At 43.3% G+C, this 25021-nt stretch overlaps 1 protein-coding gene across 4 annotated transcripts in view; it reads left to right on the forward strand.

Moving 5' to 3' along the window:
- The first annotated feature begins 1971 nt into the window (after positions 1-1971).
- Positions 1972-25021, forward strand: part of HDHD2 (haloacid dehalogenase like hydrolase domain containing 2) — a 31112-nt gene continuing 8062 nt past the window's right edge. For 2 of the 4 annotated variants that reach the window (XM_008049685.2, XM_008049687.2), the window contains exons 1-4: positions 1972-2196; positions 4218-4328; positions 7430-7638; positions 12990-13074. In XM_008049685.2, coding sequence (XP_008047876.1) covers positions 4228-4328; positions 7430-7638; positions 12990-13074 — 395 coding nt within the window. In that variant the 5' untranslated portion in view covers positions 1972-2196; positions 4218-4227. Of the gene's footprint in view, positions 2197-3130; positions 3199-4072; positions 4329-7429; positions 7639-12989; positions 13075-25021 lie in introns of those variants that run through there. The other 2 variants (XM_008049686.2, XM_021708383.1) reach the window with 2 other exon arrangements.

Consider the following 25021-nt stretch of genomic DNA (forward strand, 5'->3'; position numbering starts at 1 on the left):
GTCATAGACCATGGGGATGCCAGGGCTGGTATTCTTAGACTTAAATTTTCCCAGCCTGTTGGTTGGGGCAGGATCTTATTGCACTTAAATTTGCATGTCTCCGATTACCAGTGAGTTTTGAGCATCTTCATTTGTTTATTTGCAGTTCAGATTTGCTCTTTTGTAAAGGGTATGCTGAGATCTTATGCCATTTTTCTAGTGGGCTGTTTGTCCTTTTCTTAATATTTGTAGATTTGTTTTCTGGATACTTGTCCTTTCCCATGTGAATTAGAAATAAGTTCATTCTACGTATTTGTGTTCTTTATGGTGCTGTTGGATTGATCTGTCTTTTCTTTATATCTCATGTAAGAAAGTCTTTCCTGTCCTTGTGTCATGAAGATACCCTCCTATCCAAAAGTTTTCTGGTTTCGCCTTAAGCACATGGTGGTTTAATCTACTTGGAAAGAACCTGCCATGTGCGGTATGATGTGGGAGTCCAGCTTCCTTTTCTGCCATTGGGGCGACCCCTTGCTCCAGCCCCATGTTGTTGACCACTTCATTTATTCTTCACTGATCTGAAACACGACCTCTATCGTATATTAAGTTCCTGCACATACTGGGACCCTTCTCTGGACTGCTCTTCTGGTCCATTGATGACTTTGTCTCTGTGTAGATGGAGCAAGGCCCCACTTTCTTTTTCTTTTTCAGTCTTGCCTGAAGTGTCTTGACTACCCTTGGCCATTTGCACTGGTGTATATGTTTTATTTTAATTTTTGTTTTTAGAGACAGGATTTCACTCTGTCTCCCAGGCAGGGGCACAGTGGCATGATCATAGCTCCTGCAGCCCCAAACTCCTGGGCTCAAGCAATCTTCCCACCTCAGCCCCCCAAGGGCACCCAGATAACTTTTTTTCTTTTGGTAGAGGTGATGATCTCACTGTGTTGCCCAGACACAGCATACTTAGAGTCAGCTTAAGGTCGCAAAACATGGTTTGGGATATTGGCATTGCATTGAACCTGACTGCTGTTCCTTGAGCAATGTGTCTTTTCCCTTGGCTTCTTTCAAGGTCTTCTCCCTGCCTTGGTGTCCGGCAAGTGTTTGGGCGAATTTCTTCTCACTTCTCCGGTGTGGACTTCCCGAGGCTTCCTGAGTCTGCCCTGGCGGTCATTCACCTTTTCTGCGCACATTTTTGGTTCTGTAATAAACGTGGGCCTTCTGATCATTCAGCCTTTTGGAGCTGCTGGGTAGTCTGTTGCTGCTGGAGGTTCTCCCACGCGTGCTCGTTTTCTTTGGTTACTTGCTCATTCTTAGAATTTTAGCTACTGGGTGTCTTTGCTGTTTGGGCTGAGAACTGGTATCTTGGAGGAGAGTTTGTATTTGCTGTGGCCAGGCACCTGCGCATCAAGGTCACTCTAAACTCTGGAGACTTTTCTGGGGACTTACCTTGGGTCGTGTGAATTTGGTCTGCAAGCTGGGTCCAGAGCTGGCTCATGGTTCCCACTCCTCTGTGGCAGTTTCTGCCCCAACCGCTTGGGGCTGTGTATCAAAGCAGTTGATTTTCTTGTAATCAGTTGAGACAGATGGGGAAGGCGTGCCGGGGTAGGTTTATTTCTGGGTCTCCCTTACAGTGAAGTCTTGGTTTGTAGGTCAGAGGCTCTGTCTCTTTAGATGGGCTCTGAATTTTGTCTTTCATTTCCTGATTGGGCCCATGGTAGGGGGAGGGCAACAATACCAGGTGACGTGGTGTGGCAGGTCCTTTGGGAGGCAAAACAGGCTGCTGTGTTCTGTGTGTGCCCTGAGTTTCTTGCTTGAATTCAGATCTGGAATTCCTTTCTTCCTTGCTCCTTGAAATATCATGTGTCAGTGCTTCTATTCCATTTTCATGCGGTTCCTAACTAGAACAATAAAACAGGAAAAGAAAATAATGAAAAACAAAATGGCCACTTGCGATTTATAATTATTGTCTGCCTAGAAACCCAAGAGCGCGGCACTGACTTGTTCAACCTGCGGGCAGCAGGTGGAGGTGGGGGCTCCGCTTCTGCACGTCTGGAGGAGAAGCTGTGGCCTAGAGGGCTCAGTGTGGCCAGGGTCACACAGTGGATTTGAGGCAGAGCCAGGAGCAGCCCCAGGCCCACTGCCTGCCTGTCCTGAGCTCTCGACTGTGTCTCCTGGGAGCCAGCTAGAAGGGACAGAGCTTCCTCACCCCACTGTCCCAAGGCGAGTGCTCGCCCACACACAAGCCTTTGGTGGTCACCCACTTCTATCCCCTGGTTCTTTCTCGCTAAGCTTTAGCCCCTTCCCCTGGTCTGCTTTAAGGGTGGCAGCACCTACAGCTCTGCTCTCTCACCAGGGCCTGACACACGTGCCCTGTGGAGATGCCAATGAATGGGGAGCACAAACAGGTGAACCTAAACAAGACCTTGTGCGTGTGGTGCTGACACTCCCCTTTTATCTGCAGGGGGAGATGAGCGCACCCTCAGGCCCAGCAGGACCCCAAGGGTGCTCACCTGTGTCCCCTGGAAGACAGGGACAAGAACGTGCAGAGGAGCACTTTCGGGATCATAAAATGTGCAAGGCTACCTGGACGGTTGTGGGTAGGAGCCCAGGTGGAGAAACTGATGTATTGTACGGTGGCACACCGCACAGGAGTGGAACTGAGTGACAGTGGCTGCTGGTATCGACTGGAGCTGGCATGGGAGCTCCTTCCGGCAGTGTGAAGCCTCAGAGCCAGCCACTTGGTATGCACAAAGGACATCAGGCCACAACTCGGAATGTGTCACAGGCGAGGGTTGCTCTGGTTGGGAGGAGGGCTTGGGGAAGAGGCGGTGCACTGTGGCCAGTGCGCTGGAGCTGAGTGGCGGGGAGGGAGTTCTTGGTCATCCTTGACCCCTTTTTGTGTGTCTGAAATATTTCGTTGTAAAAGCAAACACATGGAAAGAAAAATGATCAAATAATAAATGGATCTGTTAAAAAACAAACTGAAAATGAAGTCCCGCCTCCCTTTTAGATTCTATGCTGCTCTTATTCACTCCCTTATTACTTATCTGCCAGCTCAATGTATCTTACATTCTATATGCAACGCAGCTTATAGCAAATGTCCTTAAGAGAAAATACGCTGAGGGAGCTGTGTGTTGTGAGAGAAGGAACTCACCTTCTTGCTGTGAAGTCGCCATGTCTCGCAAGCCCTCTTCTTCGGGTCTTAGATGCCCAGCTCCTTGGGTACGTCTGCATGTCAAGGTGCTGCCGCGGGACAGGGCAACTACGTGCAGCCAGCGCAGCTTGGCTGGTGATGGGTGCTTCTGCCCACCCGTCTTTCAGAGCGTGTTGTCATCATGTTTAAAAGTAAAATAAATGAGCTGGGTGTGGTGGCTCACGCCTGTCATCCCAGCACTTTGGGAGGAGGAAACAAGAGGAGTGCCTGAGCCCAGAGGTTCAAGACCAGCCTGGACAACTTGTCATACCTCGTCTCTACAGTAAATCAAAAAAATTAGCCAAGCGTGGTGGCGCGTGCCTGTAGTTCCAGCTACTTGGAAGGCTGAGGCAGAAGGATCGCCTGAGCCCAGCAGTTCGAGGCTGCGGTGGCCATGTACTCAAGCCCGGGTGACAGAGTGAGACTCCAACTCAGAAAATACATTAAATGAATTGTTCACCAAAGAATTATTTTAAGAAACCTGAAAGTTTAATAGTTGCATCACTTTTAACGTTTTCCTTTCATTTTAATTCAAAGTTTTGTTTTTTTAAACTTAGTATTATATATGTTTTATGGACCAGATTTTGGATTTGTAATTTTTTTTTTTTTTTGAGTCAGAGTCTCACTCTGTTGCCCAGGCTGGAGTGCAGTGGCATGCTCACAGTCTCCCCAGAGTTAACCTGCTGGGCTCCAGTGATCCTTTTGCCTCAGCCTTCCAAGTAGTTGGAAGTACAGGCACGTGCTACCACGCCCAGCTAATTTTTGATTTATTGTGGAGTCAAAGTCTCACCAAGTTGCCTGGGCGGGTCTTGAACCCACCAGCTCAGGCAATTCACTTGCCTTGGCCTCCCAAAGTGCTGGGATGACAGGCTGAGCCGTCGAGCCCAGCCTAAATTTGTGAGTTTTTAAAAACTTTTTTTCAAAAGGGAAGCAGCGTAACACTAAACAGTATCTTTCCAGATACGAGTGATGTTTTTGCAGACTTACGGGTTCTTAATTGTCCATTGTCTTCTGAACCGAATTTTTAATTTCATTTTCTCTCTCCTAGGGAATGAAGGATGGCAGCACGCCGTGCACTGAAAGCTGTTTTGGTGGATCTCAGTGGCACACTTCACGTTGAAGATGCAGCTGTGCCAGGCGCACAGGAAGCTCTTAAAAGGCAAGCTATCTTCCAGGTTCAGCTGACAAATATGTTTGTTAGTGCCATTTTACCAAAGCAGGTCGTTAGCTGAATGGGCAGCCTGATGCTGGCATCTCACCAGCTCACCATACAGCCAGGAGCCCAGGAGCTGCATTAGGCTTATAGAAGATGAGTGCCCTGGAGTATTCTCCAGATATGTTCTCTGAGTCTTTGTTAGGTTTGGCTTTTAGATCTGGTCTTTTTGTTCTTTGTGTACGTATGTCTTTTTCCAGGTCAGTAATGTAGATTTGGAAATGAAAACTCAAGATTCTAAAATGTGGAGTGAATAACATTGGAAAAATCACAGTTGAGTCCTGAAATCACAAAATAAAACACACACCCACAGGCATAGTGCTTCCCCCTTCTGCTTCACCTAAAATCTGGCATTGAACGCATTACTGCTCAAATAAAGTTTAATTAAAGGACTTGGAATTTTACTAAATGTGATGCTTTTTTTTTGAGTCGGCGTCTCACTTTGTCGCCCAGGCTGGAGTGCAGTAGCACACTCACGGCCACCCCAACGTCGACCTGCTGGGCTCCAGCGATCTTTCTGCCTCAGCCTTGCAAGTAACTGGAACCACAGGCTTGTGCCACCATGCCTGGCTGAGTTTTGATGTATTGTAGAGACAAGATCCTGCCAAGTTGCCCAGGCTGAACTCAAACCCACGGGCTCAGGCAGTCCATTCACCTCGGCCTCCCAAAGTGCTGGGATTTCAGGCTGAGCCACCGAGCCTGACCAATGTAGTGCTTTCAAAGATTAGGGACTGTCATATTTCTCTGCAGCAGCCACAGTACTAAACATAAGTCTGGATACAGACAGGATACCCAGCAAAAGTGTGTTCGAGGGACCTGAATGTCAGTGTTGGCTTCCGACCGTCCTGAAAAAAAATACTTAACAGAACTAATAACTAGTTTTAAGCCTCTTTGTCCTAGGACAATTTAGGAAAGTTTTCAAAATGAGCAGTGCGCAGGCTATGGTACTTATCATTTGTCAACCTGAAGATGCTGGTAACGGGCTGTTTTTTGGGAAGTCTGGTGACTAGTAAGTAGCACAGTGCCAGATGTTGAGATGGAAGACAGATGCAGACTTCACACTTTTTTAAGGAGCTTACATTCCATTTGGCGAATCAAGAAATACAGATTTGTGTGTCTGTTAGGCATCAGTCAGGAGCTGTCCATGTAGTTGGGAGACACAGTATTCCTTTTGTTAGTGGAAAAATGGTGGACAACATACTAATGAACGCCAGAAGAGAGCCAGTGACACAGGTGGGCTCTCTCTTGACTCCTTGATACTGTCTCTCTCTGAGCTGGACAAAGACATCTATTACCAGTAAGCTGTCAGACAGAGCTCTTACTGCTTTAAAGACAGGAATTCTACTCTGGAATGAAAGAAAAGTCCTTCTGTTTCTGGTGAACAGTGGCATCTCTGGGTAGCTTGGTAAGCCATGAGCTGCCTTTCTGGAGTGGGAAGAGATATGGGTTATCTGTTGCTGACATCAGCAGAGTCTCATCCCAGAGAAGTCTCTACACCAGTGCTGTCAACTTCAGTTTTTATAGAAACAAATGGACCACGAGAGGATGAGGGACTAGTAAGACAAAAATTTTAAAAACTCATTAAAAAGGATGGGATTTTTCCAGTACTTGTTCATTTTTAGGATCATAGTTATGTTCATGTGATCAACTTATCGAGAGAGAGAAACCACCAAATTTAACGTTTTGCAGAAAAGTAGGTAGTCAGGATTACAGTTAACTTTTTAACCATATAAATGTACTTATTCCTTGGGTGAATACTTTAAGATCTCTTTTCTGTTGCATTTGCTTGTTTTATTTATTTTTTAGAGACAGGGTCTATTCTCACCCAGGCTAGAGTGCAGTGATACAATCATGACTCACCACAGCCTTGAACTTCTGGGCTCAGGCTATCCTCCCACCTCATCCTCATGAGTAGCTAGGACTACAGGCACACATGAGGTTCTCACTATGTTGCCCAGGCTTGTTTTGAACTCCTGGCCTCAAGTGAACTTCCTATCTCAACCTCCCAAAGTGCTGGGATTACAAGCATGACCCAGTCTGCTTGCTTTTTTAAAATTGTGGTTAGTGGTTTTGTTATGCCTTGTGGCCTTTTTGGGATAAGCATAAAATAAAAAGCAATAGGGTATTAATATAAAATTATAAATTGTAGCTACACTAACATTATTGTAAAATTTTGGATTAAAACACTGTGGGACCAAGAAAATAGTTTTCATTTTTAAAGAAGGCTAGACTCTCAAGGATTCTTTCTCTGATAGCAGATTGCTAGTTTAAGTTTTAAAAGCAGATCATGGAATCAAGTGGTAAATCATGTGGTAAATAGTTTGAGTGGTGAACACATTTTAGCCTGTGCAAGTGAGATGCTGCTTTGAGCTGTCCAGGTAGCTTCTGCTTACAGATTTGATAACACGTTAGGGAGTAGCCAGTCTCTAAAAACACCCGGAGATTTCTTCTGTTTCCTTAGCACAGGAGATCAAATGCTGTCCCAGGACACAGAACAGAGTCCTTTCCTTGCTCCACTGCTGCCCAGTGGAGCCGGCTTGTCACTTACCTCCTCCAGGCCTCAGGTTTCTCATCTTTGAGAAGAGAGGGCTTTTATTGCCAGCAGGCAGTCGCTAAGATAATGTCACTTACCTCCTCCAGGCCTCAGGTTTCTCATCTTTGAGAAGAGAGGGCTCTTATTGCCAGCAGGCAGTAGCTAAGATAATGTCCATCTCATGTCGTGGGAGCACAGTGGTTTTGAAGCTTTGTTTTTCATGTCTTTATCAAACTCTGCAGTAAAATGCAGTTGAAGTATCAAAGGACTCAGTAAAGGTAAACAGCTTTCACATTGACTTTGTGGCCTTTGGAGGTGAAGCTGCCCACAGGGTGTGGATAATTTGTAAGCAATTCTGGATAGGTTTTTTTGTTTTGTTTTTTAAGCTTTTGACCATACAAACACTTGCTCTTGATTAACCTTCATTCCAACAGTTGGCACAGTTCTTCCAAATTAGGTTTATGGAGCCAGAATGTAAAAGCTGCCTGCTAACTCCTGAATCTCACCTCTTCAGGTTACGAAGCGCTCCTGTGGTGGTTAGGTTTGTGACCAATACAACCAAAGAGAGCAAGCAAGACCTGTTGGGAAGGTTGAGAAAGCTGGAGTTTGACATCTCTGAAGATGAAATATTCACCTCTCTGACTGCAGCCAGAAGTTTAGTAGAGCAGAAGCAAGTCAGACCCATGCTGCTGGTTGATGATCGTGCACTACCTGATTTCCAAGGTGGGGGATATTTGGGAAGATCTAAAAATTGGATCATATCTACTTATACATCATTCTATAAACCGGTTGCTGAGAGGTGTTTGTTCTGATTTCTCACTGTTATTATTGAAATGGTTGACAAAACTGATAGAGTTTGAATCGGTGTTTCTCAATCCACAATAAGTGAAACACATTATGTAGAAACCCAGTACACATATATGTGCGTTCATGTAGTTGGAGTGCTTACTTTTACTGTGTAAGGTGTATTCTGTTTTCTGTTTAAGATGTATTCTGTTTAATTAATTGGTAGTTTGGTTTAATGCTGCTTAGAGCCCTGTAAATTAGTCCAATCTACTAAGAGATCGTGACCCATGGCTTGAAAAAACACTGGTTAAAATTACTTTGAATATTATAAACCTCAAACCAGGAGCCACTGTTTTAGCTCGATTAAATGTTATAAGCCATGATCTCCTTTTTTTTTTTTTTTTGAGTTGGAGTCTCACTCCGTCGGCCAGACTGGAGTGCAGTGGCATGCTCCCAGCCACCGCAGCCTCGACCCACTGGGCTCCAGTGATCCTTCCGCCTCAACCTTCCAAGTAACTGGAATTACAGATGTGCGCTACCACGCCCGGCTAATTTTTGATTTATTGTAGAGATGAGATCTCACCAGGTTGCCCAGGCAGGTCTTGAATCTGCAGGCTCAGGCAATCCACTCACCTCGGCCTCCCAAAGCGCTGGGATTACAGGCTGAGCTACCAAGCCTGGCCAACATCAGAGTTTTATGACACTTTGTCATGCTGTTTCTTTTTGTGGATGATTCTCAAAGTGAAATGACACAGTATGGAAAAATGAGCATGAGTGCATTTGTTGTAAAACCTTGCAACGGCTTTACAGATGATGAGAGAAGTTCAGCATGGTAGACAGTGGGTGGGCCCTCGGAACTTGTACTGACGGGCAGTGGACCAGTGTACCAATCAGAGTTACTCTTTGTAAGAAACAAAAACCAACTTTGACTGAATTTTAAAGAATATAAGTATACTAGAAGGATCTGAGTGCTGACAGGGATATGAAGTGACCTGGCACCTGTGGAGAGGAATTTGGCAGTAGCTAACAAAATTACAGTCTATCTCTAAAATATAGGTACAGAACACACACTAACATATGAGCAAGGTTACTCATTGTAGTTTTATTTGTAATAGCAGAAGGTTGGAAACAACCTAGATGCTTGTCGGAAGGACTGACTGAGTAAACTTGCATGTCCACACGGTGGTGTGCTTTGTAGCTGAAAACCAAGTCATGGCAAAGAGCTCTGTGTCTTGCTAAGATGCAGTCTTCATGGACATAGTAAAAAGAGTCAGATGTGGAAACCTCACGTGTTTGCTGTGTAGGAAAATGAGAAGGAAATAGACATGCCTGTGTATTTGTCTTACATTTGTAAAAGGAAGCCAAAGAAGCATAAGTGAAAAACTAATAGAGATGGTCATGCAACCAGAAGTGAGAGAAGAGGGGCAAGATCGAGAGGAGAGGTGCTTCTAAAAATTCCTGTTTGGAAATATTTTACATAGTTAGAAGACAGTTAAAAATTGAAAAGCCAGTTCCTAAAAACTAAAAATAAATAGAAACAGACCTAACTCTGTATCAGGTTGCTGATATAACCACTCAGAAAATAATTACTTCACTGGACTCTAAAATGCAGTATTTTGACCTATTCATTCATAGTGGGACGATCTAACTACAAAGAGGTCCCTTGAGTTGGAGTCTCACTCTGTCGCCCAGGTTGGAGTGCAAAAAAAAAAAAAAAAAAAAGAGGTCCCAAGCTGCATTCTGTAATCTGTCAGTAGTAAATAATATTGGCATTATTTTTAAAATTATAGACATGTTATAGGATAAAGCAAAGTAGTAACTGTTGGTATTGTTAGGGCCCAAGATTTTAAATGCCATTGAAAAGAGCTACAAATATAAAAATCAGTTAAGTAAAAACTGCTTATTGCTAATTTTGAATTGAAAATGTCACGACCAGCTCCTTTTTCTCTTAATCTCCCGCTGAAAGGCCTAAAGAGAAGTAGCAGCAGCCTGTGCTCGGCTGAACTGTCTCCTGCCATTTCCCAGCATAGTTCCTTGGAGAAATTGCCGAGTCCAGATCTAGGCAGGTGCTATATGAGATGAGTCTAGAATAGCTCCTTGTGTTAGCAGGGACGCTACTGAGGATGGGTGAAGTCCTGTCTTAGGACCCTGGAGCCTACCTGAAGGGATCATTTAAGATAAAAAAGGCTGATGAAGCTGGGTGCTTGTGCTTGCATACCCAGCTACTTAGGAGACTGAAGTGGGAGGATCACGTGGGCCCAGGAGTTTGAGGCTGCTGTATGCTGTGATGACACCTGTGAATAGCCATTGGACTCCAGCCTGAGCAACATAGTGAGACCCTGTCTCTTTAAAAAAAAAAGAATAGTGATTGCAGTGGATCAAAGCACACCATTTATATAAAAAACCATGAATTAAAAGAGATACTCAACTCCATGAAGCTCATTGGTCACTACTGGAAGTTGCTAGGGCTTCTTATTACTCTGAAAATTAATAAATTAAGAGAGTGAAACAAGCATTTATCTTGCTTTTTTGTGTTTGAACTGCATTTTCAGGTAACCAAATATTTGATGAGGAGAAGTTATTTCTTTTTTTTTTTTTGAGTTGGAGTCTCATTCCTTTGTCCAGGCTGGAGTGCAGTAGCATACTCACCGCCACCCCAGCATTGATCTTCTGGGCTCTGGCAATCTTGCCTCAGCCTTCTAAGTAGCCAGATCTACAGGCACATGCTACCATGTCCAGCTAATTTTTGATTTATTGTAGAGACGAGTTCTCACCAGGTTGCCCAGGCTGGTCTCGAATCTACTCGCTTTGGCCTCCCAAAATGCTAGGATTACAGGCTGAGCCACTGAACCCAGCCAGGAAGTTCTTTATAGAGTAATTTCAGCTAGGAGATGCAAAAGGAATAATAGAATTAGAAAATCACCACCTGGCAAGCCCTAATGAAATAGGCAATGGCATCAATAGATTTAAAAAACATTCGGTGACATGCTGATGCGGAACTTCAAAACGGAGAGGTCAGACCAATGTCATGGGAGCCCACTGATGATCTTAGTGTCACTAGAAGTGGAGTAACCAGAGCTTGAGTGCTTTCTGATGTGATATAATAGAAAAACTGTGGAGTTGCTTATGACAAAGTTGCCTAAAAACTGGATGAAACCTGTGACACTCTAGATCTAATTTCCAGTTTACAGGGAAAATAGGGACAAGGAACAAATGAAATGATACTACACACCAAAGGCCAATCTGGGGCACGGGCCTTCTGCAGGATTAATGGTCTGATCACACCAGTGGGGGGGAGGAGTGAAGTTAGAGAAGAAGGAGTAAGAGACAACAACCAGGTGCATATACAGGCCACACTGGGACGTCTTTCAACATCCCAGATGGAAAGGCATGTTAAGGCATTTGGGGACATCAAATGTGGGTTCAGTTTTGAGCGGTGGTGAAGAATTACTAAACTTTGTTGGTATAATAATGTTAGGGGTAGAAAGTCCTTATCAGATACATCCTGAAATTTGAAGAGCTGAAATGACGTGAAGTCTGAGATTTGCTTTAAAACGGCTTCAAAAGGTGTAGGGGTAACAGGCAAGGTTGGCAAGATGCAGGTGATGTGAATGCTGACGATTGGGATGTCAGGGCTCGGGAGACCACTCTCTCTAACCTTCGTGTGCTTTTGAAAACCTCCATGAGAAGAAGCCGGAAAGGGCTGTTGGGGAGCCCACAGAATTGCCAGCGCCTGCTGGAGTGTTAGTCTGGGGGACTGCGTGACGTCACCCACACACTCACCTGGGCCACACAGGTCCCTGCTGAGTGGTGGCTTCATCCACCCTTTGGTGGCACCGCCGCCTGCTGCCTGGGATCTGACAGAGCAGAAGTCTTCAGAGGAGGTGCTCCCTGTGCTCTGTTACCAGCTCCGAACTCCAAGCCCCTTGTGGGGGCTCCCGATGGACAGAGCCACAGTCTTATGCCAGCACCCCTGGTGGCGAGGGAGGCCGGAACGGGATCGGTGTTCTCAGCCTCTGTCGTGAGGGGCTGAGCTCTGCCTCTCAGCAAGCCACGGAGCTAGTAAATTCCCCGATGATGACAGTGGTCTGCAGAAACTGGGCAAGTGATAATAGAGAAGGACAGATGCATTCTGTCCTCAGGGTATTTCTGGGTTTGGGTTTAATCAGACTTTTCTTTTTTCTGACTTTGAGGAATGTTAAGATTCTAGCTGTTTCAGCAGTGAACTGGAGTTGGGAGAAATCTTTGTCATTCAGTCTAGGGCTATCTTTGCAACATCTTTATATACGTGAAAATTCCCAGGGTAGTTGGTTTTTGAAGGGAATGGAAATATCTTTGCTAGTATTGAATATCATTGCTAGAGGTAGATACATCCAATAACTTTGACTTCTATCATAACCAACAATTTTATTTTCTTGTTTCAACAAACTTGAACCAGTTACTCGATGCTAGTGGCTCCTGATAAGGAGGAAATTGGAAAGCCTGGACATCTGCAGGCAATCAGAGAGGCAAATAGGAATCTGCATTTCGCCATTTCCAGCTTCAGATGCTTTCCTGATTATAGTCAGCAAGAACGGCCGTGAGTTCCTGATGAGCTGTCAGATCATAGTACACAGGAGAAGCCATGGAACCGTGCTCAGCCTCTTAACAGTAGTGGAGGATGGACTTATCTGTCATGACCGAAGTCCTGTGAAAGATTTCCAGGCCTTAAAACACACCTTAACAATAACATGTTCGTGAAAAAGTAGATTAGGCATTGTGCAGAAAACTGTGGGCCCTGCAGTGCATTTTATATTTATCATGAATGTGCCAACCTGAGCTGTGTCGATTAGAAAGTCTAATTTCCCTGCTTGTTAGAGTCTCAGGCCCTCATCAGCTGCTATCGATCTCTGACAGCTGGCAGGGAACTCATGACTTTCTTGTTGATTGTAATCAGTAAGGCATTTTGAAGTTAGAAATTGTTACTTGTTTGAGAACATCAATTTTCAATTCAGAGCTTCTAGTTACTGAGTAACTATAAGACCATGCACAAGGAATATCGAAAATATTAGGAGAGTTTCTCTTTCCCTGACCCCAAACCCCCACTCTCCCCACCCTTTCCTTTCTCCTTCCCTCTCTCCCCTCCCCCCCCCCATACTTTCAAAGAACATTGGGCAGGATAATCTCTTTCATTTTAGTGTATGGCTACAACAAAAATTTAGACTTATTTGACCAAAACTACTTTTTATAAAATGTGACATTGCTTTTAATCACAGTTTCAGCAATTATATTTTTTTTTCCATTTTCAGGAATACAAACAAGTGACCCTAATGCTGTGGTCATAGGATTGGCGCCTGAACATTTTCACTATCAAGTTTTGAATCAAGCATTCCGGTAAATCTCGCTGTTTGTTTTTCATCTGCTCATGTGCCTCCCTTGCTCCCTTCTTTGTGCTTCAGCATGGGTGGTTATATGTGTTTTACTTTCTGGCCACCTAGACTATTCGTGCAGACAGATGTCTTCAAGGTCACCTCAAGATCGGCATCCAATCGTATTTATCTGTCTTGACTTTCTTGGTGTGTCATAATCCATATGTTAAAATGTGATGATCGTTGGGGTTTTTCTGGTTTATAGAATCAATATTCTGGAGCAGCAGTTCATAATAAAATAGCCAGCCACTCTGAAAGCAGGCATTTTATCTTAATTCTCACTCCTGTGATTCTCTACTATGTTAATCTCTGGAGGAGAATAGCATCCAGGCAAATCCACCAACACAATAAATGTGATTCTCCCTCCAGTGAGAATCCATGATGTGGGAGAGTCGACACATTTGCTGTACTTTCGAAGACATTGTTGGAGGAGGATGAGGGTGGTCCAGACTGGACAGTGACAGTGGGGATGAAGAAAAGTAGACTTGGGTGGCACCAACATGTCTTGCTGAACTGTGAACTTGGGGTGAGAAGAAGAGCAAGTCAGGAGAACTCCCCGACTTCCAGCTGAGCACACAGGATAGAGAACAGTGTGAGGATGCGGGTTCATGTGGGCTGTCTGCCTGTGGGATGCCAGGGGAGATGTGCCAGGGCGGTTGGTAGAAATGCAGCCAGGACGTGAGGGCTACAAGTCCTTGGTTAGCATGCAAGGTGAAGAGTCGGGGTCACATAGAGCTGTTGGCAGAAATGCAGCCAGTGCCTGGTGGTTACAAGTCCTCAGTGTGTATGTGCAGTTCACACTCATGAACTTTTTGCTGCTGCTTCTAGAAGGAAGACTGAAGATGTCCCTGTTTTCATATTTCCCAAGATATGTTGGGTCAGAATTTACCTGCACATCTGCTCTAGAGTGAGACTGACTTTTCTCTTGGGTTTTTCTTGTCAGATCACTAAACAGTACAATTTACCTTTGAATTTGTGACAAGTAAATGGTTCAAAATGTTGCATAGAGATATATTGAACTAGCTTTTTGTAAAAAAAAAAAAATACACACATATTATTAATGAACTGGTAAATTTTTTTGCGTTTAATGAAACAAAAAAAGACACTTTCCTTACCAATGCAAGGATCTATAAGAACCACTCTGACTTACACTTTATAGAGAACTTATTTCTTGATGTGTATATTCTAGAATCAGAGTGTTTGTAGGCAGCTTCAAAACTCACTAACAGGTTCACACATCCGGCTGGGCACATCATTTGCTGTCGATCTTGAAAATGGCTGTCCTCGTGTAGAATGTATGTGGCCAGAAATAGCACTTGAGAACAGCCACCTTTTGCCCTGTGTGCACATTAATTTCAGATCCTCGGTTAGTGGAAACCACAGCTACTTAATGCACTGTTATTTATGACTCTTAGTCCCTGTGATAGTCAAGCCTTTGTTTCACAGGGACAGACTCACTTTGTGCCATTGCTCGGTCGGTGTATGTTGACTGTAGTTACGTCCCAGGCATCCTCCGTCAGGCCAGATTGCGTGAAGGCGTACTTCAGTGTGTGTGATACCAAAGTTTGTTTGCTTTACCTACTTCAGTTATCCCACTGTAGCTTGGGGGCAGTAGTTTTCCCACCTGCTTCTCAAGTGAGCGCTGCAGCTACACCCACATCAGTTTTCGTTTGAGAGGGAGAACTGGCTATTCTTACTTCCGAATCTCCCCCTGCTACTCTTCATTCATTTCCCTAACCACAGAATTCAAGGAGAAGGTATTGATTGATTTTAGCTGGTAATTTGGAAAGGACATATTTAATAGGAAGTTGAGAGGTCTCTGCCGTAGATGAATCCTAGACTCAGGGTAATAAAAATGTATGTTGACATAATACTGACTTTGTAATTGCTCGGATGCTGTCTAATTAGTACGCTTTCCTAACCGTATTGATTTTTTAAACACTGTGTTTTAAAGCATTACGGTGCACTTGTGGGTCAGCTCTAATTTCACAGATGCACTTACCAGCTGAGAGGAGAGTTGACAGGGGATTTGGGTCTCGCCCCCTCTTTGCATATTGATGTCTCCACTGAGACTGCCTTCCAGCCAGCGCCTGCAGCTGTTTGGATTGTGTGTGGCAAATACAGACATCTCAAGTGAACCACTGATGAGTGAAATTACTGTTTAGGTTGAAGATGAGAATGGATGCTGGATGTGAGAGACATTGTATGACTGTCTTGAATGCCAGGATCAGGGGCATGCTGCACTGAGGCAGACACGTGAGACGTCACATGGCACTGCATCTTACTTACTGTACTTTTGACAGGTAGGGCCTCTCAGAATGTGTTGCACAGGCTTTCTGCAAATAGGTTTTAAATGCCTGGATGGAATTGAGAATGGAGTTTAAAGAAATGATTTGGGGGAATCAGCTATTGGGAATAAACATGATTTGATTATGAATTTTAGAAAGCATTCAAATCCTAAGAGTCAGCACTGAAAGACAGACAGAATAATATAATGAACACTCGTATGCCTCCCAACCGTTTTCAGAAATAGAAGCTGTCAACGCACTTGATACCCCTTACACATCCCTTCCCAGTTTTATCACCCAGGACCAACAGGGAATCAGGGTTTTGAATTCAGGGTTATCATCTTCATGTGATTCTGCATACTTAGAACTGTGGGTAGCTGTTCCTAAGCAATATAGACTATTATGTTGTGTGTTGGCTGCTGTGCGTACTCATCAATCTGCTCTCTTCCCCAGCAGTGCCGCGGATTCATCAGTATGAGTGAGTAGCCATTGCTCTGGTTCATTGGTTTTCACAGCAGTATCACTACCTTGTAGTAAGGTTTTCTTTGTCTTCATACCTGAGTTAGAAACCCGAAATGTGAGCATTTAAGTAATAGACCAATCGTAATTGAATTTGATGATCAATAACAGGAAGAAGACAAAACATCACTTAGTCTAATCTGAACTTAGTATTAATAAGACTAAAAAATACCTAATCACAGAATTAGCATGTCTTCATTGGGGAAAAATGTAAATGCTCAAAAAAGAATAAATTAGAAATTGCTTGTGATCTTGCCCCTAAATAGAGCCACAGTGAGCATTTTAGCACATAGTTAGTTTCTTTGTTTCTATGTACACACATGTTTATTCAAAAATTAGAATATAAATATATGTGTCATAACGTGCTTTTTAAAAACCCCAGTATACCCACATAACAAACCTGTACATGAACTCCTTGAATCCGAAATAAACTTTTAAAAAAAGAATTAGGCAGATTTGTGGACGCTGAATCAAAATGTTTAATAAAAACTGAAAAGTTAGAAAACCCAACGATATATCATGCATGTTTTTCCATATTTATAAATATCCTAAAACACGAGTGATTCCTATAGCATGTTCCATTTCCAGAAGCACGGTCACCTGCTTAGCCATGGTACTTCTGTTGCTAGTTATTCTGTTTTTGAAGTTAGTTTTAAAAGTCTACTGAGAACATGTTTGTTGAGCAGTATTTGTTTTCCTTATGATGTTTTTTGAAAGTGTAGTTGCCAGTGAGGTATTTTGGGGGAAAAGTTGCAAGGAATTGTTTAACCTAGGACAAGTTTGAGGTTTTTTCTGTAAGTTAAGAGCAGTGCTCTCCAGTTCCTGGAAGAGCTTGCTGAATGTCATTGTACCTGAAAATAAATGGTATCACAACTTTCACATTTGAAGATAGGGGTGAAGCCTGTTTAGGAATCATGTTTTAAAGCTTTGTCAATGATGCTCTTCCTATAATTGTTGTAGGGTCCAAGAGTTCTCCAAAAGTCTTAGAGATGCACAGAAATGTTTTTGTTTGTTTTTCGGGAGAAGACTCTTATCATCACAACTGGTTTTTGTTGAATGTTGGATTGCTTACATTTTCCCATTTCCTTCTTAAGAACAAATAACAAGTTTAATTACTCCAATATTTTCAATTCCTTAGTAAAGGGAGAGAAAAAAATCAATAATATTGACCTCAGTTATTCCTGCATTGTATGGTAACTCCTGAATGTTTTCTGAATAGTTAGAGCCCTAGGCCTGAGGATTTCCAGAACAGTATAGCAGCAGAGCTCAGATGGGAAATATTTCTGTGCACTTTTTTTATTTTTGAAAGGGTTGACTACTATGCAGTGTTCTTAATTAGTGTCTGGACTATAAATATAAAATGCTTTGGAGATGAAGAATTGCTTAAGACTTTAAGACTTTAAAACTTGAGTTATTTAAAGCATTCCATTAGTACATGTAGGAGAAGAGCTTGATATGCAAATCTGAAAATCAAAGAATCAGAATTGAATTGAGTATCAGAATTGCTGTTGGTATTTTGCAGTTGGAGGATATTCTTTTTTTTTTTAGTTGGAGTCTCACTCTGTCACCTAGACTGGAGTGCAGTGGCCACTCCTGGCCACCGCAGCCTCGACCTGCTGGGCTCTGGCGATCCTTCTGCCTGAGCCTTCCAAGTAGCTGGAACTACAGGCGCGCGCTACCACACCTGGCTAATTTTTTGATTTATTGTAGAGATGAGGTCTCGCCAAGTTGCCCAGGCGGGTCTCGAACCCGCGGGCTCAGGCAATCCACTCACCTCAGCCTCCCAAAGCGTGGGATTACAGGCTGAGCCCCTGAGCCCGGCTGGATATTTTTATGGTCAAGGCTCTTGCTACTCTAAATAAGATGTTCGCATGAATAAGCCATGCAAATATGCTGTTACTGATTTTTCTACACTAAGGTATAATGTGTACAGTAAGGTACACACATTGTAAGTGTGTACCTCAGGGCAGGTTTGCATGTGGGTATGCCTGGTGACCCCTGCTCTGTGATCAAAACCACTCTCTCCCTGTGACGCCATTCTCCCCACTGCTCTGACCACTGCTCTGACTTCTTTTGCTCTTGCCAGATCCTGATCTTCAGACAAATGAAAGCTTACAACTGTGGCATTAGTTTGTCTGCTTTGAGATTTATCCAGGTTGTCGCCTGTAGCAGCACTTTGTTTTGTTCTTTTTTTTTTTTTTTGTGGTTGCTTTGTATGGCAGTAGTCTATTATGTGACTATTCCACAATTTATTATTCATTCTGCTGTTAATGGGCATTTGGGTTGATTCCAATTTTGGCTGTTATGAATAAAGCTGCTATGAACCTTCTTCTATATGTCTTTTGGGAGACATGTGCACTCAGTTCTCTTGGGTATCTATCTGGAAGTGAAATTGCTAGATAATAGGTTAGGTAATTGTTTAGTTTTAGTAAATATTGCCAGTTTTCCAAAATGATTGTACCAACTTACATATACTCGCTAGCTATGAGTGAAAGTTCCAGGTGTTCACATTCTCTGTATAATAGTGGTTATTCTGTTTGTCATAGTGGTGTCTTACTGAGTTTCAATTTGTGTTTCTCTGTTGAGTAATGATGTTGAAACCTTTTCATATGCTTGCTAGCCATTGGATGTCTTCTGTTGTGATGTGCCCATTCAGAATGTGCCCATTCATTTTACTTTTTCGGATTGAGCTTTTTCTAACTGATTTATACGAGTTCTTCATGTGTTATATGCACGAGCCTTTGCTTGGATATACGTACTGCAAATATCTTATCCCTGTCTTCGGTCTGCCTTTTTACCCTCGTAACAATATGAGAACATCAAGTTCTTAATTTTGATAAAGTTCAGTTCGTCAGCATTTCCTTCTGTTCTGCTTAAGAAATTGATACCCACCCCAAGGGCATGAAGATATTTTCCTGTGTTTTCTTCTGCAAGTTTTGCTGTTTTACATTTAACAGTTAGATATAGGATCTATTTTGAATTAGTTTTTGTGAATTGTGTGAGATAAAAGTTTTTGTTTTGTTTTTTGTAGAGATGAGTTCTCACCAAGTTGCCCATGCTGTTCTCGAACCTGTGGGCTCAGTCAGTCCTCTCACCTCAGCCTCCCAAAGTGCTGGGATTACAGCTTGAGCCACCATACTTGGCCGATTTTTTTATATAGATACTCAGTTGTTCCTGCATCATTTATTGCAAAGACCCATTCTTTCACCCACTGGATTGCAATTATGCTTTTGACAAATCAAGTGAATAGTTATGTGTGGCTCTGTTTATGGATTTTTCAATTTATATTTGTACCATTCCTCACTGTCTTATTCCTGTAGCTTTAAAATGCCTTAGTATCAGGTAGTGTTCATCCCCCAACTTTATTTAAGGTTGTCTTGGCTATTCTTCATCCTTTGCATTTCTGTACAAATGTTGGAATCAACTTGTGAATTCCCACAAAGTCTCCTGGGAGTTTGATACTTCATTAAATCTGTGGATTTGAGTAGAACTTACATCTGAACAACAATGTATCTTCCAGTCTATGGAAATTGCGGAAATGAAACATGTCTCCATTTTATTTATGCATTTGCTCTCATCAGTGCTTTATGGCTTATAGAATATAATAAGTCTTAGACATTTTGCTAGATGAAATTCTTGTATTTTATGTTGTTTCGTGCTGTTGTAAGTTGTATTTTTAAAATTTCATTTGTAATTGCTTACTGAAAGTCTAGAAAGTTAATTGGGTGTTTGTATGTTAACCGTGTATCCAGCGACCTTCCATGTATTTGCTTATTCTAATAATTTGTTGATAAAATCATTTGGATTGCAATTTCTACATAGATCATGTGCCACCTACAATTAAAGACAGTTTTACTTCTCTCCTTCCAATATTTATATTTTTGTTTCTTTTTCTTGCTTTATTATACTGTCTGGTACCTCCAGGAGAGTACTTAATAGATGTGGTGATACTAGATAGCCTGATCTTAATTCTAAATTCAGAGGTAGAAATTAAGGTATTAACCACTTGCAGTATTTCTTATTAGGGCCATAAGCTATGTTTGTTTTTGACTTCTGATTATAACGGAAATGGCAATGGTGACGATGTCTTAGAGCTTTTGTTTTAATTTTCATTTCTTCTTTCTCTCTGAATGTATAGTATTCTTAGAAGATTTCTATTTTATGTGGAACATTGAGTCTTTAAAAACTCATTACTTTTTTTTAGTAATTAATGAAAGAATTACTGTGTCAATGTGACATTGGAAATATTCTGGGAGTTTCGATTAATTAAATGTTAATGGAATTTTCCTTTGTTTTTCATGATTCACTAGTTTTAATTTGAACTTTTGGTAGTTTGTATTTGTCAGATTGATAGGTATTAGTTTTAGAAATTTTGGATGTTAGCACTGGCATTACTTTAATTCAGTGGTTCTCAGCCAAGGACCATTTGCCCCCGGGGAACATTTGACAGTGTCTGGAGATGTTTTCGGTTGTCATAACTGAGGGAAAGGATGCTGCTGGCATCTGGTGGGTAGAGGCCAGGGTGCAACTAAATGTCCTGTAATGTGTAGGTTAGGCCCACAACAGATGTATTCTGGCCCAGAGCGTTAGTGGTGCTGAAAAACCCTCATCTGATTCAACCCCTTGATTTGAAACTGAGGTCCACAAATGTCATGTGATTTGCCATTATTTGTTTTAAGTAGCATAGACACTGTGTTTCCTATATCTATGAATAAAAATAGCAGTTATAGGTCAGGAAACTGAGGCACACCGAACATAGTTCATTCATTCATTAACTTATTTGATAAACATTTAGCGGGAGATATCCAGGCCTTTTGTTTTGTTTTGGTTTTGGTTTTGGTAGAAACAGTCTTGAAATGTAGGCAGTGTTGCCCAGGCTGGTCTCGAACTCTTGGTCTCAGGCAGCCCTCCCACCTCGGTCTCCCAGAGTGTTGGAATTATAAGCATGAATCATCACACATGCTTTTTTTTAAAGGAGGAAATACAGTGACGAGTACCACTGATGGGCATAGTGGAACTCAGTTCCTATGAGGAAGGCAGGCCAAGCACAGTTGGAGAAGGGACGTGCAAGGAAAAGGAATTGAGATAGAGATTATACAGGAATTTAAAATAGGGGGATTGAGAACACCTGGGATCCTCTGACATTTAAGCTGAAACAGCTGCTGACTGTTCAACAAACCGTTGCCGCATCTCTCTCCCTTTCCTCAGACCTTCCTATTCCCTGAGACACAACAATATTGAGATGGGGCCAGTTAATAACCCTGCAGTGGCCTCTAAGCATTCGAGTAAGAGAGTAACACGTCTCTCACTTCAAGTCAAAAGCTAGTCATGATGAAGCTTAGTGAGGAAGACATGTCAAAAGCCGAGGTAGGTAAAGCGGGCTTCTTGTTGACGTGGAGAGTTTGAGTTGTGTGGATATGTTGGGTCACCCACAACATTCCCTTAAGCAACAGCCGAGTCTAGAGCAAGGCCCTGAGAACTCTCTTCAATTCTGGGAAGGCTGAGAGAGGGAGGGAAGATGCAGGAGGAAGGTTGGAAGCTGGCGGAGGCTGGCTCGTGGGGATTAAGGAGAGGAGCCGTCCCCATCGCGTACAAGTGCAGGTGAAGCAGCAAGTGCAGATGCAGAAGTTGCAGCAAGTTCTCCTGAGATCACTGGTGAAGGTGGCTGCACTAAGCAAGAGAGTTTCCATGTGGACGAAACAGCCTTCTGTTGAAAGAAGACACCGTCTGGGGCTTTTGCAGCTAGAGAGAAGTCAGTGCCTGGCTTCAGCTTTGAAGGGACAGGCTGACTCTCTTGTGAGGCACTGCTGCAGCCAATGACTTCAAGCTGAAGCCAGTGCATCTCTGCCAGTCTGAAAATCCAGGGCCCTTGAGAGTCATGCTCCGTCCACTCTGCCTGTGCCCTGCCATGGTCCAGCAAGGCGAGAATGGCAGCACATCTGTTTACAGCCTGGTTTACTGAATATTCTCAGCCCACTATTGAGATCTCCTGCTCAGAAAAAAGATTCCTCTCAGAATATTACTGCCATTGACCATGCACCTGCTACCCAAGTGCTCGGAAGGAGACGCTTTCATGTCTGTTCATACAGCATCCATTCTGTGGCCCTCAGGTCAAGTAATAATTTTGACTTTCAGGTCTTATTATTTAAGGAATACATGTTGTAAGGCTATCGCTGCCATAGGCAGTGATTCCTCTGATGGGTCTGGGCAAAGTAAACTGAAAACCTGCTAGAAAGGATTCACCATCCTTGCTGCTATCGAGAACATTATTTACCAGGGAAGGTCAAAATACCAGCAGTAATAGAAGGTTGGAAGAAGTTAATTCCAGCCCTCCTGGATGACTTGAGGGCTTCGAGACATCAGTGGAGGAAGGAGCTGAGCTGCGGAAATAGCAGAACTAGGACTGGAGGTGGAGCCTGGAGAGGGGACTGACTTGCTGGGGCTCATGGGAAAGTGCAAACGGCTGGAGGAGCAGCTTCCTGTGGAGAGGCAAGGAAAGTGGTTTCTTGAGCTGGAACTACTCCTGGTGAAGACTCTGTGAACATGGTTGAAATGACTACAGAGGGTTTAGAACACATCATAAGCTTCGTTGATAAAACAGCTGCAGGATTTGAGAGGGTGAACTCCAATTGTGAAAAAAGGTTCTACTGTGGATGAAACGTTACCAAACGGCATTACATGCTACAGAAAGATCTTTGGTGAAAGGAACAGTCTGTCAATGTGACAAACTTCAAATTGTCTTATTTTAAGAGATTGCCCCAGCCATCCTAGCACCCAGCATGCCGATCGGTCAGCAGCATCAACGACAAAGCAAGACCCTCCACCAGCAAAAAGATTGTGACTTGCTGGAGGCGTAGGTGATCGTTAGCATTTTTTTTTTTTTTTTTTTTTTGCAGTAAAGTGTTTTTTAATTAAAGTATGTACTTTTTTAGACATGATGCTATTGCACACTTTATAGACTACAGTATGGTGTAAACATAACTATCACATGCACTGGAAAGGCAAACAATCTGTGGCTGGCTTTATTTTGATTTTGATTTTATTGTGGTGGTCTGGAACCCAGAGATATGCCATTGGAGAATGCTGGGTTGCGTTCCAGAAGTCCCGGCTTCCAGCACTGTCCTAGTTGTCCTTGATGGGTGACTATGGCCAGGGGCTCTGATCCCCTCCTCTGGTGTTCTTTCTGGCCTCTTAGTGGTGTCCTGAGGCTCTGATGGTAAATACCCCCTTGGCTTCCTCTCGCTGCTCGGCCTGAGGTTTGAATATAGTGCTGTGCTCTCTGGCAGGGAGTCTGTATGGTTTTTTTCCCTTTACCTACATAGAATTCTCAGGCAGAGGTTTTTGTACCAGGCCTTCCTTGTGCCGTTTCCCTCATTTCTTACACCTCAATGGGCTTATAGCTAGAAAAGTTTGAGAAGATTTTCTGCTGATGCATTATTCCTGGTACCAGAAACAACTATCTTTGTCCATTTTGTGCTGCTGTCATGGAATACCTGAGGCTGGGGACCGTCTGTTCCTTACAACGTGGGAGGCTGGGAGCCCCAGGTGGGGTGCTGCATCTGGCGAGGGCTTTTGTGCTGTGCCAGCCCATGGTGGAAGGGCAGGAGCACATGCATGGGAGTCGGAGGGCGCCAAGCTCATCCTGTGGTCAGGGCTCACTCCTGCAGTGAGCTGCCCACTTCCTTGGGTCAGGGCCCTGGTGACCCAGTCACTCTTAAAGTCACACCTCACAACACTGTTGAGGGGGATTAAGCTCCCAACACACACATTTTGGGGGACACATTTGAACCCTAGCAACAACCAACCTTTTGTTGCCTGTCTGGTAAGCATAAAAATACTCCAAGTATTGGCATGTCTATTTTTGATATTTTGTTAAATGTTTACCTTTAAAAGATCTTTTAATCTGTGTCCTAGAAAACACTTAACCTTTTGATCCATCCTGAATATGCCTCAACTCTTCAGAGTCAGTAAAGCTTGTGTGGTGCGGAGAGCAATGGGAGCAGGACCCTTGCCCCAAGGGATGCGTGTCTTCTCCAGCCACAAGGAGCGCTTGCTCCCTTTAGAGAACCGAGGCCCAGGCTGCGCTCTTCCTGGGAGTGTGACTGGGAAGCAAGTACACACGGCCATCAGGCTGAAGAGTTTCACCCAGTTAGTAGATACTAAAATGCAGCAGAGCTAAATGGAATGTGTTTTTAGCTTCCCTGTGTGAGTGGAAAGCAGTCTCGAGGTCTGTTGCACAAAGAATTTCAGTTCCGAGGTGGCAAACAGATGGCCTTGGGGGGCAGCAGGAGGGATGGAGAAGTCATGCCATCATCATCACTGTCACCTGCAGGTCCTTAAGGCCAGCAGGATCGTTCTGCCTGGTTCCTGACAGTTGGATTTCGTAATCTGCTTTCAGAAGTCAATGTGCTACTGGGCAGACCCTGAACATTTACCATACTACAGTGAGAAAGGGATTGGCAGTGGCAGGATCCTGCCCAGGTAGGATCCCGGGCACATAACATCAATATGAGGGTACCTGATCTCAAGCCAGGTGAAGTGGGGACCAAAGGGAGGCCCAAATTTTACCCGTGTGATGACCACTTGTAAATCTGAATCGTATCCCACAACTTTAAAACAAAAAATTGTTTTAAAGAAATAAATGTATTATCGTTTATAAACAAAAACACAAGAAAGAAATGTGATATTAGTGAAAGCTCTGTCCTGTGCTGAGAGCGCTTTGTAGTAACTAATGGTGGACTCTGTAATTGTCCAGTATTGGTTTTTACCTAATAAAATATTTAATCATAAATATCGGAATTCTACATCTCCCACAGGAAGGCATTTTCATGCCCACTGACAAGAATAATTTAGCAGTTTCATAGTTGAGTGCTTAATTACTCATAATTGCGGAGGGCAAAATGCAATGAACTTTTCCTCGACGGACATGCTAAATATTTTAGCGAGATGACTTAAAGTAAATGAAGCTAGTGAGATCATTGATTACGTTAGTTAAAAGCAGCTTAAGGAATCCATCATATCCCGCATGCCATTAGACAGTGATGTGTGCGTGACTGCTGACACGGGACTGATGGCTGCCTTGTTGGGGTGATGGCAGACATTTGG

Source organism: Carlito syrichta, unplaced genomic scaffold (genome assembly GCF_000164805.1).
Source record: "Carlito syrichta isolate Samal-C Ts95f unplaced genomic scaffold, Tarsius_syrichta-2.0.1 Scaffold135982, whole genome shotgun sequence".
Classification (NCBI taxonomy): Eukaryota; Metazoa; Chordata; class Mammalia; order Primates; family Tarsiidae; genus Carlito; species Carlito syrichta.